Genomic DNA, 19,857 nt, shown 5'->3' on the forward strand with positions numbered 1-19,857 from the left:
AGACCATCGCCCTTTGGTCCAGATTTTTTCTTGGAGACACAGTGATCTTATTACCCCCAGGATTAAGCGGTGGAGTGAAAGCTTATAGGAGTATAATTTCAGGGTGCAATACTTATCTGGTTCCAACAATAGGTCTGCGGACTGTCTTTCTTGTCTGCCTGTAGGTGAGGGACTGATTACGAATGAAGAGGAGGGTGTATACTGTGTTGGGGAGTCTAGGGTCTACTGGGTGACTGAATCATCTTTGTCAAAAGACGAATGGTTTGATGGTGTGAATAAAGATGATATTCTGATGATGATAAAATCCTCGATTAGCCAAGGTTGGCCTGAGTACAGGGAACTTGAAAACATATTAGACTGTAAGGAATGAATTGTCATTTACTTGTGGGAATCTATTGAGAGGTTACAGAGTGATTCCTCCTATTAAATTCAGGAATAGAATTATTAATACTGCCCATGAAGGTCATCTTGGGAGGAGTCTCACTAAGCGTCGTGTGAGAGAAAGATATTGGTGGCCTGGCATGGACCGCATGGTTGAAGAGAGTGAAAGATTGCTCAATTTGTGCTGAGAGTGATATATCTCATGCCATTAGCCATGCACCTTTGTCTCCAGTAGAAGTACCAGATCAGGTGTGGTCTAAATTGGGGCTTGATATTATGGGACCTTTTGAGTTGTTGCCTTCTTATGAGTGTTCTGTTCTTCTACTGGTTGATTATACTACAAAGTGGGTAGTTACTAAAGGTGTTCCTTCTGTTAACACGAGGATTGTTGTAGATTTTCTCAAAAATATGTTTGTTTCTGAAGTAGTGGCTACATTTCTAGTGACTGATAATGGGTTGCAATTTGCATCTCAAGAAATTAGTGATTTTCTCAAAGATAACAATATTATTCACCAGAAAACTGCTTTATACACACCACAGGCCTAACTGGTCTAACCGAGGGAATGAATAGACTTGCCAAAGATTGTGCACAACGTGCTCTTAACACAAGATCTTCTTTTACCAGTATGTTGAGAGATACGTGGTGGGCACACCATACTACTCCTAATGCCATTACACAAAGATCTCCTTTTGAAGCCTTAAGAGGTAGAAAAGCTGTTTCAAAATTGAATCCAAGTTGGTTGCATGGTCATGGGTTGTCTTTGAAGGAGCGGCGTTCCAGAATAGCGGATTATCAACATAAGTACAAAGTTGGGTATGATTCCAAAATGTATGTGAGAAGTAAGAAGTGGAATGTTGGAGACAAGGTTTTGGTAAAAAATCCAAGACCTACATTAAAAGGGATGATCACTTTTATTGGTCCTTTCACAATAGTGTCTATCAAGAAAAATGTGGTAAAAGTCAATAATGGGTGCACATGGAGCATGTCAAGGTTGGTGAAATGTATGAAGCAACATAAGGATGACTTGGAGGGTACGAGACAAGGTACATCACCAGTTGAGACTTATCCAACTGTGGATCCCTCCAGGATCCCTCTAAGACTTTCTCAAAGGTCTAGGAGTGTGCCATTGAGATTTAGAGATTATGATTTAAGTTAATGTTTTTTGTTTTGTTCTTTTAGTAAATTTTTATTTTATCCCTAGAAAGGGAGATGTGTTGCAATTTACTTTTGCTTTTTTGAGAATACTACAGTTGATGTTATGACATCAAAGAATGTTTGTATGTAAATGTAACTGGGGATTCAGAGGGAGATTGCTGACCCAGGTGGATATTTCAACTGTTGATGATGTGTTATTGATCCTAAATAAACTCCCTTGAGTTTCTACATCATTTTTAGTATTCATCTTTATTACAGTCTCCCTTGTGTACTTCTCTCCTCCTTCACTTCGTGGTGCTTTCTATCACTCCAGTGCTTCTCCCTGCCTCCCTCCATGTTGCCTTCACCTGTGAGCCTCTCCCTAATGCTTCTCTCCACACGGGCCGTCCTTCTATCTCCCTGTTTGTTGCTTCCCCTGACCTATGCACCCACCATTATTTTCCCTAACCCCTGTGTTGGGTCTGCATCCCCCTCCCTCCTGCTTTAGCATCCCCAGGCACCCAACCCCGTTTTGCTTCTGCTCTTTAACCCCTTCCATGCTGGTGACGAACCCCAGCCGTCACGCTCTGCGGCGCTCGTGTGCTGATGACGGCTGGGGTTCGTCACGGCCCCGCCCTGTTCTTTTGTTTACCGCACAGCGGCGGAAACGGCCCAGCATGGAAGGGGTTAAAAGAAAAACAACACTTAAGCACGTTTTTATTTGCCTTTTAGTTACCTATCCACCTCGAACCTGTAAGTAAAACGAAGAACAAAAACAGAGACTGCGTCATTACGCTAATAGCGGAGTCAAAAGTTGTATTTATTTATTTTGTTAACTTGAGCCTGCAGCACAGCACCAGGATGCTGTACAGCGTGGCTAAAAATCATTGGCAAGTTAATCTCAAAGGTCGAAACCTTTTGGATTTATCAATGCTTGTCATTCACAGTTTTAGTAGTATGTCACTTTTGTTTAATTTTGATATCCTGTCTCATTCTTTAGCGGTCATCTTTTTTGTAATTATGGTTCTTCTTTATTGTTTTCAACTGATATCTAGCTTTGACCATCATTGATATTGTTGACACTTTTTTCCTGTCATTTGACTTCTTTCACTATAGGTGAGAAATTGTGCTTATGCAACAAATTAATTCCTCATTGTTGCAAAGTCTGGACATTGTGCAAGCACAACCCCTGAAATACCACTATTGCTAAATCTGTGAACTGTGCTACACAGAGAAAAGATTGCACATATGCTCTATTTTTAAAAATGTTGTTTTATTACAAGATTCTGGCAGACAGCTAAGCTTTTCAGGCCAACCGAAGAAATTTTAGCAAGAATTATTACAGTGCATAACTTCTACACCAACACCAAATTCCTTGCCTACAAAGGTAATCTACACATAAAGGCATGTTAACTATAGCTGCTTCAACGCGCTGGAATTCCCAAACCGTGCGGGCGAATTCCACCTGTGCCCGGAACAGACGGCCCCCGGCCGTCCTCCGCACCCGCCCACCGTGACGTCTCTGACGCATGGAGGAGGTTAACATATGTGTTACATACTAAATAAATCAGGCCTACTGATTTTTACATAATTTTTCATAATAAACAGATCAGACCTATTGCATTTGAAATAAATACCTCTTCCTAGTGAACCTATTAGGCCTATAGGTGTTACCGTTGTCTTATTACCGTAACTAATTTAGGCCCTCCATATTGAGTTTAAGCTTTTCCACGAGGCAACCAGTCATAAATTACAGAAGTATCTAAAATTACAGTTGACAAAGCAAAATAATATCTCCCCAAAGAGGGTCTAACAAGGATTCTATACCTATGGTTTCTCGGAGTGGGTAACACCAAAACTGATGCCTACTTTGGTAATCTGTGAGATTTCATGCAACAAATTGCCTATCTGTAGGATTTAATGCAGAGTAATAACAATCGACTCTTGAATACCAATAAATAAATTACTTTAACCTTTTTTTTCTGAATACATATGTCTGGCCTACTGCCTCAATCATCACTTTTTAGGTCGAGCCTGGGCAGTGCATGCGCTGCTCTGTGCAGTATGCTGTATTCCGGTATGGACTTAAATCTCTGCCCACTCTCCGCCCATATTTTTCATTGGCTTGTGTCATTGTCCTTTGTAAACTGTGGCTTTTAATTGGTTAATAGGCTTTATAGTCCCTCCTTACTACCTCCTTGTCTCATCTTGTAACCTACCATAAGGACTGGCCCTCTTACATGTGTTGTTACTTGGTAGGCTTTAATTGCAGCCTCCAAGCACTATTGTTGCAGGCGGGACAAGCTCTCGCCTAATGCTTTATTTTTATTTTTTATAGCACTACACGCCATAGTGGCGGCCGCACCTTTGGTTTATTTGCGGCACTGAACGCGGCCGCTTGTGTTTTTATTTTTTTTACTATTCACTTTTTGTAGTTGTTTACAAGCACCCAGTGTTGCGCTTTCACGGTAATAAAGGCCACTCCCCTTTCATTTGATGCGGCTTGTCTAAAGAAAGGGGCATGGCCTCGTTTAACGTGAAAGCGGCAATGGCGCGCATGTAAACGAAAAATATTTCCAATGCAATTAGGTCTCGCATTTCCCAAAAATTTAAGCTATTGTCGTTTACAATGCCAATAGCTCAAACTCTCGTAAATGAGATACCTATTGCATTGCAAATGCTAGTTATAAAAACAATCATGCCTAGAAACATTATTATTGGCTTGTCCCTGTTAGAAAGTGGGTTATTAGTAGGAGCAAATGTATATCTACCCTTGGCAATAAGGCCACTACCACAATATAAGGCTAAGTACAGGTTTTAGAAAATGATTCTCATGCTCAACCCTTGGTAGCTTGGCTGTGAGCAAGCAGGCTTAACTTAAAAGACAGGTATGTAAAGCATTTAAAAATACATTCAGTAAATAATTAGGACACAACACACAATAAAAATCCAACACCAATTTATAAAAATAGGTAAGGTAAGGTAAAGATTTATTGCACAGTTAATAAAAACTCACTATTATTAAAACAAGCAAATTTATAAGACAATCTCTAACTAAAGTGTTTGTAATTAAAATAACGGGTGAGTTCTCCTTGATAGTTAATAAAACACATTTTGGTATGTTGCTGTCCATTGGGGCGACTGGATGCTAACAGTTTTTTGTTTTAAGCAGTGCTTCCAGTTGGCCCGGCAGCTGATTCTTTTAGTCTATTAGCCACAATGTCAAAGAATGTTGTTGTTCTACAGTTTAACTGGGTTTCACCAGGGTTAAAGCAGAGCATCACAGCCTGCCTGCAGCTAGTTATTCCCTTCTGAATCCATAGGGGCCGAAGCAGGTAGCGTCTTATGTCCAGAAGTTTTGTGCAGATGCAGATTATGTGCGTCAAGTCCTCTTTTCCAGTAGAGCAGAGTCTGCAGCAGTTTGCTGTGTTTTCTCTTTTCCAGGGTGCTAAGTGAGGCATTATCGGTATATTGCCAAGACGCATATTGAGGAACTTATTTTTTGTTGTCTGTGTAAGACCCGTTGTTAAATACGGTTGTGGCTTGAGAGCTGTGTAGCCTTCCAGTACCACCGATCCATGTGCTCTCTTAGCAAGAGTTGCTTTGTCCTCGATAGATGAGACCATCTTGGTGACCTTCGATACCATTTTTTTTAAAAGTCTTGGGATCAGTTGCTGACTCCCATAAGTTTGTTAGTCCTAGGGTCTCCAATGATTCCATTAGATATTTTCTTGCTGGTGAATTTTCTCTAAGGGATAGTTCAGTCCACAGGTGGGTGTTTAGGGATCCATACTCTGCGTCTCTGATTTTCCGCCAGCTTTTAATGTGTGCGCCTCTTCTCTCCACCGTTTGTTTCTGCAGCCCAAATTCAAGGCGGATTTGGGCAGGCGAGGTGTAAGTGGGCAGATGGAATATTGCCCTGTTGGCTCGACTGATGGTGTTGTCTAATGTCGTTGCGTCTTTACCACGCATGGGTTCGCTGCCGTAGGTGAGCATTGGCTGTAGACGAGCTCTTATTACCTGTAGGAGGGGACCCAGTGTCCGGTCAGGAAGAGCCTTCTGCAACGCTTTATCGACAGATGGAATGTCGTGCCCTTCCGCCGGATAGCCTCTAGTTGTTGTTTAAATGAGCCATTGCTATCTAGTATGACGCCTAAGTATTTGTAGGAGGTTACCGCTCTAACCTCTGTCCATTCAATAGCCATGTAAAGTTCAGTTTTCTGTGGTGGTTAATTATCATGATTTTTGTTTTGTTTAAGTTAATTGTCAGTGAGTTATTTTTGGAAAACGTATTAGTTTTGTCCAGCAGGTGTTGAAGGCCTATAGGGGACCGGCTAATGAGAACTAAATCGTCTGCATAAAGAAGATTGGACAATGTGGTGTTGCCCAGCCGTGGACCGTGAGATTTAACTGCATCTAGCTCTCCGGGGAGATCTGCAAGGAAGAGGTAGAACAACATTCGGGCTAGAACGCAGCCTTGTTTCAGTCCTTTGCTGGTCCCAATTTCTCTTGAAAGGTGCGTCCCAGGTCCCAGTTTTATCTTGACCAAGGTGTTACTATATAGCAGTATTAACTGCTGTAGGACTGGACCTGGGATACCCCAAACGCTCAGTTTCTACCAGAGTTTGTGACAATTTACGTGATCGAATGCAGCGCTATAATCGATGAAACACAGACACAGAGAAGTCTTGCTGACTTTTGCCGCGTCTGCCAGGAGGGTTAGCGCCATGATGTTCGTCGTAGTGCCCTGACCACTGCGAAATCCAGTTTGGGTTGCTGGGATGATGTTCTTTGCGGTTGCCCAAGCTGTCAGATCTTCTAGGATGAGGCCCTCGTAGTACTTTGCCTCTGTATCCATCAGAGCTATGAGGCGATAGCTGCTTGGGTCGTTCCTGGGACCCTTTTTGTAAATCGGACTTATTATCGAGCCTCTCCAGGATGTTGGTGTTGTTATTATTTCCCTTATTTTGAGAGAGACCGGTGCCAAGGTGCTGCTCCAGTACCCAGCGTCATTTTTGTACAGTATTGGCGGGATCCCATTTGGGCCAGGGGCCCCCTCGAGTTTGCCTTTTAGGATTTTTTTTCTTGATCCTATCTGCTATTTCTAGGTGTGGGTTAATCTCTGTGTCTGCCGTTAAGTTGGTGGTTGATTTTAAGTCTGTGCACGCGTTTGAGTTGTGGGGCGGAGAAGATTTCCTTTTGTTGGCTGAGGTCTCGTCCTTTCCGGGTGTACTGAGATGTTTGAGGTTCTGGTCAGCGTCGGCTGACCAGTCTCCCCCTCTGGGGCTATTTGTTTTTGAGTCAGCTGTGTTAAAGTGTGCAAATAGGTAATTAGCCCAGTCAGATTCAGATATGTTAGAGTCAATGCCCTTGTGGCCTGGCTGTTGAAGGGAGTGGATTATTTTCCAGAAGCTGGAGCTATTCTTCTGTTTTGAGCTATGGACGATTTTTATCCATTGATCTTCACGTTGTTGTCTTTTTTAATTCCCAGATCATCTTTTTTAGTTGTCTTTTTAGAGTCCGAAGCTCCTTTTGAGTACCTTCGTTGTTGGGCTCATTTCGGAGCTGTTTCAATGTCTTTTTTATTTCGCGTTTTATGCTTTTTATCTCAGGTGTTGTACTTTTTCCATGTGAAGACCAAATGGTGGTCCCTTTTGTGGGTTTTCAGCTCAGTAGCATGTTTGGCTCCCAGTTCTGTTGTAAAGCCTTCCCAGGCGTCTAGCGGATTTCTGTTTGAGCAGGATGCCCGTTGCATGATTGTTTTTATAAAAATAGGAAATATTTGTATCTTTAAAATGACACAGAAACGAAAAAAAACTATGTAGGGAACAGGAATTATGATTTTTTTAAAGATTCAGCTGTATATAGCACACAGAAACTTATATCGCTTATTGGTACATGTGTTCGCGCTAGACTGGGTCAAAGCAAAGTTCCAGGCCGGCCGCAATGAGCCTTGCGTGTCTACCCTTTGCGATAGGTATTGGTAAAAGTTTTTACTTTCTGCCTTAGAAACTTTCCTGTAGCTTTTCTTCCCGGGGTCCTTCGAAGCTCTGAGCCAGTCCGGTTTCGATGAGGGTTTGGGACGAGCTGCCGATCAAATATATGGAAGTCCGACCTCTGTAGCTTTCCATCAGGACCAGGGTCCAGGCCAGCTCCTAGTTGAAGGTGGGCAGCTTCGCTCTCCCGGATGGTCCCGGGCACTTTTTCTACATTTGGACTTAGAAACTTTTACGTAGCTTTTTCTTCAGGGGTCTCTTGCTGCTTTTTACCAGGCCTACTTCGGTGAAGGCTCGCCTGCTTGGGGTTCTGCCTACTCCCGGTCAAACTCTGGAAGCCGGACCTCTGGAGCTTTTCAGTGGGACGAACCTGGACGGCAGGCCGGCTCGCGGTTGAGAGTCGCCGGCTTGGCTGGCACGGTCAAATCGGTCTACTTATGGAGCTTTTTTCCAAAGTTGCTCCAAACCTTTTTTCCCGAAGCTTCCCCAAAGTGTCCTAAACTTACTCCAAGGGTCTGGAATATCCAAGATAGCTGTTGAAAATTTGGGACTTCAGTTCCCACAATTCACTTGGACAGAACCCTTACAAATTCACAGGTAGTTCTCCAGGCTGGGGATTTCTTGGTGGTGATGCTCCAGGTGAGCTCTGTATACCTGTAGTTTTCAGGGAGTACACTCTTTAGTCCTTTTGAAGCAAGGATGTCCACAGGGCTGTAGTTCCAGATTGTGCAACAGGTGCAATTTTGAGAGTAAAGGGCCTGGTTGGTGCAAATCAAGCTCCTCATCCTTCTCTCAAGTTTTCAAGCAGCAGATCTGAGAGGCTCTGTCCCTCTCAGATACTTATTCCAAGTTCTCTGGGTCAAGCAGGAGGTCACTCATGTCCAGTGAAGTGGTTCAACACCCCAGGGTATGACCACATCCTCCAAAGTGTGGCATTATTTTCTCCAAGAGAGCACTATTTTTCCAAAATTCATCATGGCTGATTTTCCAGCAGAGGGAGCAGAACTAACTAAACCAGCCTACAGGAAGGCTTCATCTGCATAGGGCCACTCCCCTTACATCTGGGAATTCACAGAGAGTGAAATCTGGAGGGACTGGAGGACAACAGGAGGTTGCAATAAGATCTAGGTTCTGCCTTGTCCAGTTACATGCAGTACTATGCCGAAGATGGGCAGGGCAACATGTGTCTCAGGAACTGGGGTCAAGAGGGCACGTTTTTCCACATGCTGTGGAGCTGCCCAATAAACCAACACTATAGTGAGTACGTTGTCGCTTGCCTCATCAATGTGTGTGGGAGGCAGCATGGAGGCCTCCGCAAAGTGGTGTCTCTTGAATGTCTGGGAAGTGACTGATCTTACTTGTATGGACCCGATCTGGATGACATTGGGGGTGATGGTGGCCAAACGCAATATTGCGCGTATGCGGAGGGCAGAACTAACACCACAACTGAGTGAGTGGAAGCGGGACATGGATTGGTGCATGCTGGTGGAAAGAGTGGTTAATGAAAGCAGAGGCTGTCACCAAAAAATGGGCCAAGATATGGGGGAAATTGAATGATCATCGAGGCCGGTTATGTGTCCCTATACACAGTTCTGGTTTTGATCCTGTAGCTATGGAGCGCCCAGACCCTAATGATGTCCTGTGAATTGATAGAGGGTGGGCAGGGGGAACAGGGGATTTGAGCGGCTTATGGGGGTTCGAATTTACCAGATTGTCTTGGTGCTGCATTGTATAATGCTTGCTGTCGCGGTTACATTGTTTGCTTTACTTGCAATAAATAGATCTTTTAAAAAGAAAATTGCATTTAGGGAATTCAGTTTCGGTAATTCCAGTCAAGAGACTCTGGAGAGCACCTATTTGGCTGTTTAATTATTTGCTATCATGAACTTGATGTGTATTTGTATTTTATCTCCGCCATATACTTACTTATACATACTTTTTTGCTGTGCGTTCATGTATGGTACACTTATTGTTTTCCTAAAATTATATGTAATCTTTGCTTTGTTAAGAAGTATTATTTGAATATCATTTTCTTAGTAGTTTCTTTTTTCCATTGAGTGTAATGTATTGTATCCAATTAGCCACCACATGGAAACAAACCATTGTGTCTGAGGGAAGTACTTCACAGCATCCCTCTTTAATACTAATGTTGCTCTCTCCAGTGCCTAGCAGGGGAATGTGTGGTAAAGGCTCGTGTCTGAACCCACTGGTGATAGCCAACAGATGTATTGCAATGCTTCGTGTACACGCACCCTGGTAGACTTAGAAAGAGTTGTTGAAATGTCTCATGTCTGTGTGTCCTGGTAGAGGTCAATAGAAGTGTTCTAAGGCTCACTGACTTACATCCCTCACTTTTCTATTCTAGAAAAAGACACAAACGGAGACATACTGTGGGTCTGGTGCTATCCCTCCATATCAGCCGAGATCCGGGGTCTCCTGCTACGGAAGTGCTGCCTAGCACACGAGAACAAAGGCCTGCACCCCTTCCTCTTCGGCCAGTTCAAGAGAACCTGGTTCTACATCGCTTGCATGCACGTGCCAGACCCTGCAGCACTGTCGAAGGCAAGAGGCAATCTATTGATATTTGCAGGATTTAGGAGGCTAAGTCTTTGGGGAACGTTGGAGTCGAGATCTAGCGGAAAAAAACAAAATGTTGCAATATTTGTTCAGTGTGTCAGTTGTGCTGGAGAATGGGAGTTGCACTTGCAGCCAGTAGCAATGTATTCTTTTTATTTTCTTGAAATGCATCCTAAGCGCAATTAAACACTTGGTGAACAACCAGTTTATAAATAATATTAACGAAACAAAAAAAGAAATAGCGAGATCAAAGAATTAAATGCAACATTTCCCAAGTTTGTTAAAGCCAATAGACCTGGCTTTAAAAAAAAAAAATCAAAATGCTTTCTCATGGGTTGGCATTTTTTGTGCGTGATTGTGTTGAGTGGATGAATACGAATGAGTCATGGGGGGTAAATAACTCGATGAATGAGTTTGAGTTAATATACAAATTGGTGAGTGGATGAATGGGTGAGTAAAAAGATGGCTGAATGTACTGATGACTGGATGGATGGATGAATGGATGGATGAATTGATAAGACAAGTAATTGCATTGAGGCTGCAATCATGTTACTGGAGAGAGGCTATACTTTACTTGAGAGACTATACTCTCCTCATAGTGATTAAGACTTGCATAGTCAGCCATCCCTTTCTAGAGGCATTCTTTTGTGATGTGTCTGTCTCTCGTTCATGCTGATTCACGCCTGGCATAAACCAGTGGCATTGAAAGCCCTCAGTTAATGAAGTCCTAAAACCTGAGACAAGAACCCCTGCATGGTCTTGGACACTGCATTTTTTTTTAAACCGGTTTTATTTGCCATGGTTCACATAAACTGCATAGCTCCGCATCCCGGATACTACTGCACACATCAATTATGCAAAAAGATTAACATTGACATTTCTGAAAATGAATGAACCATGTTAGAACACCCCCCCCCCTCCCCCTTGATTGCGCTCATGTCACCAGAGAAAAGTACAATACCTCAGGAGCAAAACAACAAGCCCATCAGCCACCCAACACAGTCCGGAATTCACACACCCATCAATCCGGAAAGCGAACATCCCACTCGTAGGCGGATCTAAATCTAGTCCCCGGTAGTCTACCCACCTTTTCCAAATTCTATAGTGCTTGCGGGGGCACCCCTGGCAATGAAGACCGGCTTCTGGAGCCCCATACAAAAATCCATCCTTTTTCTCCAGGCAGCCAGTGACTGGGCCCGGGGCGCCTTCCAAGCCCTGGCAATATCCTTTTTTGCCAACATGAGACCTAGTAACAAGAGGTGATGCTTATATCTATTGCCCCCAACTCCCTCCAGAACATGCAGCAGGGCTAGGCGCGGCGGATAGGGAAGCTCCAAGCCCAATACCTCAGACATGCAGGAGAACACCCCCCTCCAAAAGCAAGACAGTGAGAGCAACTCCAGACTGTGTGCAAAAGTGCACCCTCCTCCCGCCGACAGCGGAGACACACTCTGGTGATCCAATCATTCCTGCCCTCCACAACCGTAATCTAGTGAAATACACCCTGTCCAGATATTTGAATTGTATCAACCGCAGGCACGTGGCTATTGCCGCCCGCGGGCTCGCTGAAGCCTCTGCCAGTCCTCCTCCTCCAGTTCACCTACATCCTCCTCCCATGCTGTCTTTAGCCTCTGCAGATTCGTGGAGCAGTAAATTACCAAAGTCTGGTGTATGCGAGAGATCTTGCGGTCCGGTAGTTCCCCCATAAAGATCTTCGCTTCTATGGGGCTAAAATCAGGGAGAGAATCCAGACCCTCCAGATTCGTTGCCAGAGCATGTCGGAACTGCAAGTATCGGAAGAACTGGGAACGCGGCATCCCATATTCGTCCTGCAACTCCTGGAACGATTTAAGTTTCAGGTCTGTCATAACGTCCCCCAGGGGCGAAATACCTATAGAGTCCCATCCCCCGGAAGCCCTGCAAGGCTGCCAACTGAGGCAAACGCCCGTTGCCTCAAAGAGGCGTCTCCCGGGTCAAGACATGCCACCACCCCATCCTGCCCTGGACCTGCCTCCAGATATGGAACACCACTCCCGTGGCCGGGGGCAGAAGCTTCCGAAGCGGTGCCGAATATAATAGCATGTGCCAAGAGTTGGTAACCATAAGCTGCCGCTCAACCGCGTAGGCTGGGTCCCCCCTGTCCCCGTACCACCACTCATTGAGGACCAACAGATGTGCAGCTTGATAATAGGAGAGAACATCCGAGGTAGCAAGACCACTGGTGTAAGTAGATAAAAAACAGGTACGTAGGGCCACCCTAACCGCGCCCCCTTCCTACCAGAACCCTCCCAGTGCTGAGTTCACTTGCCAGAAATATCAAGGTGAAATCTGGTAGGGATGGTTCTGTAATTGATATAGGAGATGAGGTGTACACTGCATTTCTAGTACTGTTTCTGTTTATTGTGCCCTGCTAAAGACAGGAGTAAATAGACAAAGTATATGCAGCGGAAACAGTTTATTGCCACATGCTTAGAGAAGAGGTACCACATTTCGGCCTAAGTTCAAAATATGCTACCAAAGAAACTCTGCCCAAGCAGAAGAATCCTTATAATACAGGCATATGGGAGAAACTTCAATTAACAACGTATGGCTAGAGAGGACCTGCACTTTGATTGCGCCCCTCACATCATTGACTCCGCAAAAATCCCTGGGAGTCACCTTTGACAAACACTTAAATATGCAGGAACAAATCTACAATACTACCAAAGGAGCCAACTTTCAGCTGAGTATCTTAAGGAAACGTAAACCCTTCCTTCCACAGATTGATCTAAAAATGGCGGTCCAAGCCCTAGTACTATCAAGACTGGACTACGGAAGCACCAATCTTTGCGGTCAACCAAAATACAAACTTGCACCGCTCAGGGCATCGCTTAACGCCGCGGCCAGGCTGGTCTCCGGAATAAGAAGAAATAACCACATCACTCCAGCCCTGAAGGCTTTGAACTGGCTACCATACGAATCGAGAATACAACTAAAGATCGCCTGCATGACAAATAAAGCCTTACATAGCAACACCCCCAGCTACTTAGCACAAAAGCTAGAGCGGCCGGGAGGTGGTAGACATCTGCGAAGCGCAAGTTCACTATTACTAAAACCTCAATCCTTCCTCAAAAAGAGAACTGGGTGAAGAGCCTTCTCCGGTATCGCACCGAAGATCTGGAACAACCTTCCCCCAGACTTACGCAGAATCCCTTCTTTTACCACCTTTAAAAAGGAAACGAAAATCTTTCTCACGAAGAAATTATCATCTTAAACCTTTAACTCCTAGAAGCCTACTTACCACTGCTTTTAATCAAACAGCAATGTTTATCTCATTTGTATTATATGCGATTCCCGATCGTATGTATAACTTGTGATAATTATGTACTGTAAAGCGCTCTGATATCCCTGTGGGTCATGTCCGCGCTATATAAAACTTTATAAATAAATAAATAAACCCCTTAACATTTGCCTTTTTTTTTCTCGCTTGAAACTGCTTTTTCATGCACATCTTTTTATGATCTGTGTATGTCTATGGCAAGAAAATCATTTCAAAGGCGTGTGGACTTGTAAAACTTGAGACACTAATCAGTGCATGTTCACCGTGATCAGTGCCTTTGTCCTGTTCTTGGTCTTTAACTCCTGGCAAGAATCGATAACAGTGGTAACTTTTCACAGGTAAACTCCTACATCATATCCACCAATAAAAGACATTAGCACTAGAAAAGGCCTTATGCACTGGACATTTGCACTTGTGACCATTATCAGATCCTTTCAATCTATATTGTAGAATGTCCTTTTTCGAGTTATCCTTCTGTGATCATTCTCTGACTCCTGTTTGTTTATGCACTCCTGCAATCATCTTTTAGTGATCAGTGTGAGCCTCCTCTTTATAGTCATTTAATTCTGGCGTGAATCTATTATCACCAATGGATTCTCTAAGGAGACCTTGGGATTTGAAGAAACTCTGAGCATTCCCAGATTCTTTCAACAAAGATGCTGTTACATTGATAAACATTACTAATATGTCAAGCCCAGCAATGCAAGAACTCCATGAGAGGTGCAGTCATACACCAAAGAAACAACAGCATAAGGTGAGCGAGAATTAGTCTTCTGGGTTGGATCCAAGCCCACTCTGTTATTTTAAAGATTTGATAATATACCATTTGGTGGCCATATAAAGCTGTATGTAGCCAGTCGTAACCAAGAGCACAGAATCGGTGTGCCTTGATTAGATAGTTTTGTTGTCTGTATGTCGTGATTAAATATGCATGTTTATCTTTGCTACCCTCTGTATTCCCTCATCTCAGCACACCTAATAAGAGTTTCAAAATTTCAATAGATTCTGATCTGCAGGTTCTGAAACATTTCATCACAGCTCACCAGCAATATTGCTGAATGCAGTGGTTGTTCAATGCCAAGGGTTACCTAGTGTTGATTCCAGCGCGTTTCTCATGTTAGCAATGTATACATCCTGTCCCTTAAACCCACTCTTGTAGGTTCTTCATTATCCCTGTTTTCCATCTGCGCCACTGCTTCTGTATTTCTTTTATTCTCTGGTACAACTTTTCCTATTTAGAAAAGTAAGCCTAGGTTCCCTAAAACAAGTGCTGGTGCCCACCACCTGCAATCATCTCTACTAATATGTGGCTCCACCACCAACTTGTGTTTCTTCCCCAAAGATGCTGAAACTCGTTCTTCTGAACACCACCTTCAATTATCAAGTCACTGTTACGAACGCCTTAATTTTGTAATGTGTGGTTCATGAACATTTAATCAAAAGTAAATGCCTGGCACTGTACTGGCTTTAGCTGTCTGAGCTTCATCAAAGCTTTCCAAGTACGACCATATCACAGCTGCGTTTGCAATCACTACATTGAATATGTGTGAATAGATCGTGAAATCCAAGTTTTTAAAAGCCTCATGTCTACTATGCAACAAGACCTTCCTTTTTATTCAAAAGGTTTACTCCATACCAGCCACCAGACTATTTCTGTTTCCTTTATAGCACATTGTTTGTTATTCCTCCCTATTACAAATTGCACTTGGGTGGCATGAAGTTTTCTAGATGGCAGTCTATGCCTCGGACCTTTATGCTTTGACTCCTTCACAAGCATGGTTCCTTGCATTTTAGAAATGTCATAAATACCTGTATGTTCAATAAATAAGGCTGTTCATTTCTCCTAATTAGATTATGGATTCATTCAGAAAGTACAACAGATGGCTGATTATTTTAGAAGATTGTTCTGTTTTAATGTTTTGCAGAGCAATTTTTTTTATTTTTTGTGTGAAATATTTTTAGTTGTATTTTACCTCATAAACAAACGGAATCCCCATACAGTGCACAAGTCGTGCACCCATAAAGAGATAGAGACATTAAGAACCAAACTACCCTCCCCACCGGCCTCTCCGCCCCAGACATAGATCAGCCTGTACATAAAAAAAAGAAAATGAAATAGAAAAGTGAATAGCAGAGCTCCAGAGACATGTATGACATATAAACCCATTATGACACCTGTGATTGAACAATCAATGCATACTGGCTCGGTCTCACCCTATTTCCCATTAATTCCAGTGACTAATACCTAATCCATTCAGAAAAGGGGGTGGTGATGGACAGAGTATCTGAATTAAGCAGAACACTCCTACCCAGTCAACAGATCAGGGCTTGATCCATCACCGTTTTTTAGCTCACTGCACCATCCCAGCTCAGAACCTGGCTACATGCAAATTAGTCTGTCCCTGCAAGTAAGTGCCAGATTGGGCAGGGTTCTGTAGTGTACTTGGAGTGCCAGGTGGGGAGCAGCCATGTGGCGCCCCTACAGCCCAAGATTGAAACCATCCTGGCTTGGGAGCCCCCAAAGACCCAGACACAGGTGAGAGCCTTTTTAGGACTCACTGGGTTCTACAGGAGGTTTGTCAAAGGGTATGGCAACATTGTTGCAACCTTAACTGAGCTGACTTCTAAGAAGCAGCCAAAGATTGTGAACTGGACTGACACCTGTCAGAAAGCTATTGACGCCCTGAAGACTGCCATGTGCCCTGCACCTGTGATTCAGGCACCCAAGTTTTCAAAAGAGGTGCTTGTGGTGAAGGATGTGCCATGGCAGCAAGGTAGAAGAGAGAGCTGTCCTAATTGGGAACAGGGAAAATACTCAGCAACTTAGAGGTTGAAATACACTTCTCCTGACAGATGACAATCTGCTTGTTGGGCACAAGTGGTGGGATTTGGTATCCCTCCTTTGTCCCAAAGCTCCCATGCCCCTATGGACAATAAACTGAAGTGTGTGGAAGATAATGTCGATCGTGCCTCCACAAGGTTATAACCATCATGAAACACCCATGAAGAGTTGTATGTTCAGGCAAAGTCATTGTGGGGGCTCCCCGTGCTTTGGGTAAGCCTTGATCATTGAAATACTGCAGGATTTATAGAGATCTTCTCGGAGGATAGAGTGGAGACCAACATCCTCAAATGCTAGTTGTGAGAAAGTGGCTCTATATATACTGGACCAGAATAAGGTACAGTGTGTATAGAGTCCACAAACCCCAGAGGTATAACAGAGGTTAAAGCCAGGTCTGGTCTTACTCTCCAAAGTGGTAGCTTGGTCGAGCAGTAAGGCAGTACCAGAGGACAGTGTAAGGCATTTGTTGTACACTCAGTCAGCAAAAGGTTTCACACACTCAAGAACTGAACTCTAGGCCAATTGTTTTTATATCCAAAGATATAGTGGTTTTATTTTTAGAACCAACAGGTATCAAAAGATACTTTTCTCGATAAGATTATCAAAGCCATCTGCTTGACTTAATTTCATTATTGGAATCCCTTTCTTTATCCAAAGTCTCATAATCCTTAACCATGGCTGAAAACGTTTTCCGTAATGTTTCTTGAGCAGATTCATTCTCAAACTCCTTCAAAGCTACTTTTTTGACGTGCGAGTTTTGGAAGTCTATGTCCATGTTTACTTCATCAATCATTCCTTCTAGAGATCCCTTCAGGTCTGATGTAGCTTTTAGGATTTTCTCCTGGTGCAGCGTGACGTTCTAGTGCGGTCTCCACTTTACGCAGCGTATGTCCCTCATCACCTTCTCTAGATTTCTCCGGGAGAGACTTCTCTGTTCTTGGTTTCCAGTATGCTTCCTCTTCTGAATACCATGTCAGGTGGAGATCAACAAGTGGATAATTTCACTGACTTGCAATCCTATCACATGGAACACAGAATACCAGCCCCATGCGCCAGGCTAACACTCTTTACATCTGTCCAGAGCACCTCTTGAGTGTTCTTATATTATTATCCTGTATTCAAATACAGCAGGGAGAGAGAGAACTAGCAAGCACCCATAAAAGTAGGCCCTATATGTATGAGACTAAATCATACAGTGGTTTACCTCGAATCTCCTCTTATCAGGATTCCCTCGATCTGAGCTGCCATTGGGACAGCAAGTCTCTAGAACCAGATGTTCCCTTTCACTGATCGCCAAAATCACTGAATGAAGGAACTGCGGTGGCCCATTTAATAAAGGTTCATTGATACGTTTGGAGAACTCTGAGAACATGTGCATTCACATCACTGGCTGGTCACAGTGCTACCACTGTAATTCTGTCCACACCAGGATGCTTTAAGCAAAACACTCTCAACCTTTGGCACCACAAATACTAGGGAATGAATCCCCAGTTGAAGCCAAATTGACTAATCGCCAAAACGTTTTGATATCCTCTGAATTAATTGCTTCACACATTTGTTCCCAGTTCTGCAAATAAAGTTATTTCTTCCCTCTCAACAGACTTCGTATTCCGTTCAAAAAATCAAGAGATGAGCTTTATGAGCAGAGTTTCTACCTACCACCTTTAAATAACCGTTGCACTTTCTATATTCTAGATCAGTTAGAAGCATTTTTTTTCAAACTAGGCCTGAGGAAGTTTACTATGAAAAATCCATGGAGTTTTTTTCTTTTCTTTATCCCTGCAAGATAATCCTTCGTGGGATCTTTAGACATGTCGCCAAAATGAACCAGGTCCGGTCCCTAAGCAAAATGGACAGCCAGTATTATGTACGAACTTCAACCATTTTATTATGTTTGTATTCCAATACTAATCAAAGTTTAATCCAATGATAGTTACTCTGAGGAATGGAATGGTCCCGCAATGCATTGGGTATTTCCATTTTGAAAGACACTGTTGATGGAATCAGTCTAGTTTCCGTAGGTAGGGAGTTCCAGATTCTCGGGGCAATACCTGAGAAGGATCGATTGTATGTTTTCATTTTTTTTATTTCTTTGGTTTTAAGCAACAAGGTACTGGATTAAACCCTTAAACATAACAAGGCAGGAGAGTAAGACTTTCTAGCTAAGTCCTTCACGGTGCTCCTTTTATTATAACTAGACTCCTGAAGTGTCCAATATCTTTTTTTAATTTTTTTTTACCTAGAAGTGAGTTCTGTGAGGCTTCTAAAGTTGAATTGTACAGCTTGACACACATATTGGTAATCAGATATATTACTTTTGATTTTGAAGTTTAAGGGCCACTCTCTTTTTGTCTCACTTGGGGATCCCTATTGTCTTTTACATAAATCCTACAAAGACATTCCAGTAAAATCACCTGGCTAGGAACCAAGCTCATATGGTTACTTTAAACAGAACAAAACCTTGATACATTTGAATCTCAATGTCAGATATCAAGTCAGTCTTTCTGCCCCAGGCCCATCAACTATTAACTTTACCAACGAAGAGTAGCACGCCGCTTTGGCTTTCTTGCACAAAAACATTTTACAGGACCCATTAAAAGAGTTCAACGATAAACCTTTTATTTTACAAAAGAAATCTACCATTTTGGATCAAGTCATGGGACAAATTGTATTAGCTTTTCCCCCCAAATGAATAAACATTTTAGTATAGCGACTTGAGATTCTTCTTTAGAGGCTCCCACTTTTCATTCTGGTTGCTATGTAATGTTGGATTTATTTCAGCGCTAGCAGTTGTCTCATCATCTAAGATTTGTTTGTCGTTCATAGATTATTTATCTGTTTCATCAGGTTTGTCTCCATTATTACCCCTTGTGAACATATCTTTATAAGATGGTATGGAAGAACAATCATGGGCAATTGACTGAGGTCGATTTGTTAGTGAGGAATCTTGATCGTACAGCTATATTGACTTTAATCTTTTTGATACTTTTCTTTTTTTATCTTTAGGCTAAAGGCCCTGGTTTGCTTTACCCAGGTAGCTTTCAAACTATGGTTCTTAAGCCCAAATACTGGACATGCCTATAAATTAACACAGGTTGATATAGGATAAATACTGAAAGAACTGAACCTGCTGGAATGCCATCAACAGTGGCTTGCCCATTAGCCATATTAGTGTTATTAGGTGATTTGATTAACTCAGTACTCAACAATACCAGTTTTGTGTTTTCTAAAAGTTTACTTTGCAGTTGCTGATTTTCGACTTTTGCAGATGAGTCCAGTGTACCCTGTAATGTAGCTCATATGAAGAATAGGAAATCTAATGTAGAAGTGATTTCTGAAAATTATAATTGAATCAGTATTTATCACGAAGTATTACCATTGTTAAGGGAGAGAATGCGTGGCATGAGCCATTCCGGTCTTCACTTCTTACTGCAGCTGGTTATAACTTACACTAAAAGGTTAGGGGTGTATGTTGAAATGCGGTTGGGGCTTGTTTAATATTTTCCCTAATTTGTGTAACTATTGCTGAGCTGTATATAAAACACAGTCATCCTAATGCACATGGCTTGCAGACGAATAGTGTTCAATGAATAATCTTACAATGAGA

At 42.8% G+C, this 19,857-nt stretch overlaps 1 protein-coding gene across 2 annotated transcripts in view; it reads left to right on the plus strand.

Moving 5' to 3' along the window:
- The window catches only part of DENND10 (DENN domain containing 10), a 135,675-nt gene that overhangs the window by 45,812 nt on the left and 70,006 nt on the right, over positions 1-19,857 (plus strand). For both annotated transcript variants that reach the window (XM_086922926.1, XM_086922927.1), the window contains exon 2: positions 9,878-10,074. In XM_086922926.1, the coding sequence (XP_086779052.1) occupies positions 9,878-10,074 (197 nt within the window). The remainder of the gene's footprint in view (positions 1-9,877; positions 10,075-19,857) is intronic.

The sequence above is a fragment of the Lissotriton vulgaris genome, chromosome 5 (assembly GCF_964263255.1).
Source record: "Lissotriton vulgaris chromosome 5, aLisVul1.2, whole genome shotgun sequence".
Lineage (NCBI taxonomy): Eukaryota > Metazoa > Chordata > Amphibia > Caudata > Salamandridae > Lissotriton > Lissotriton vulgaris.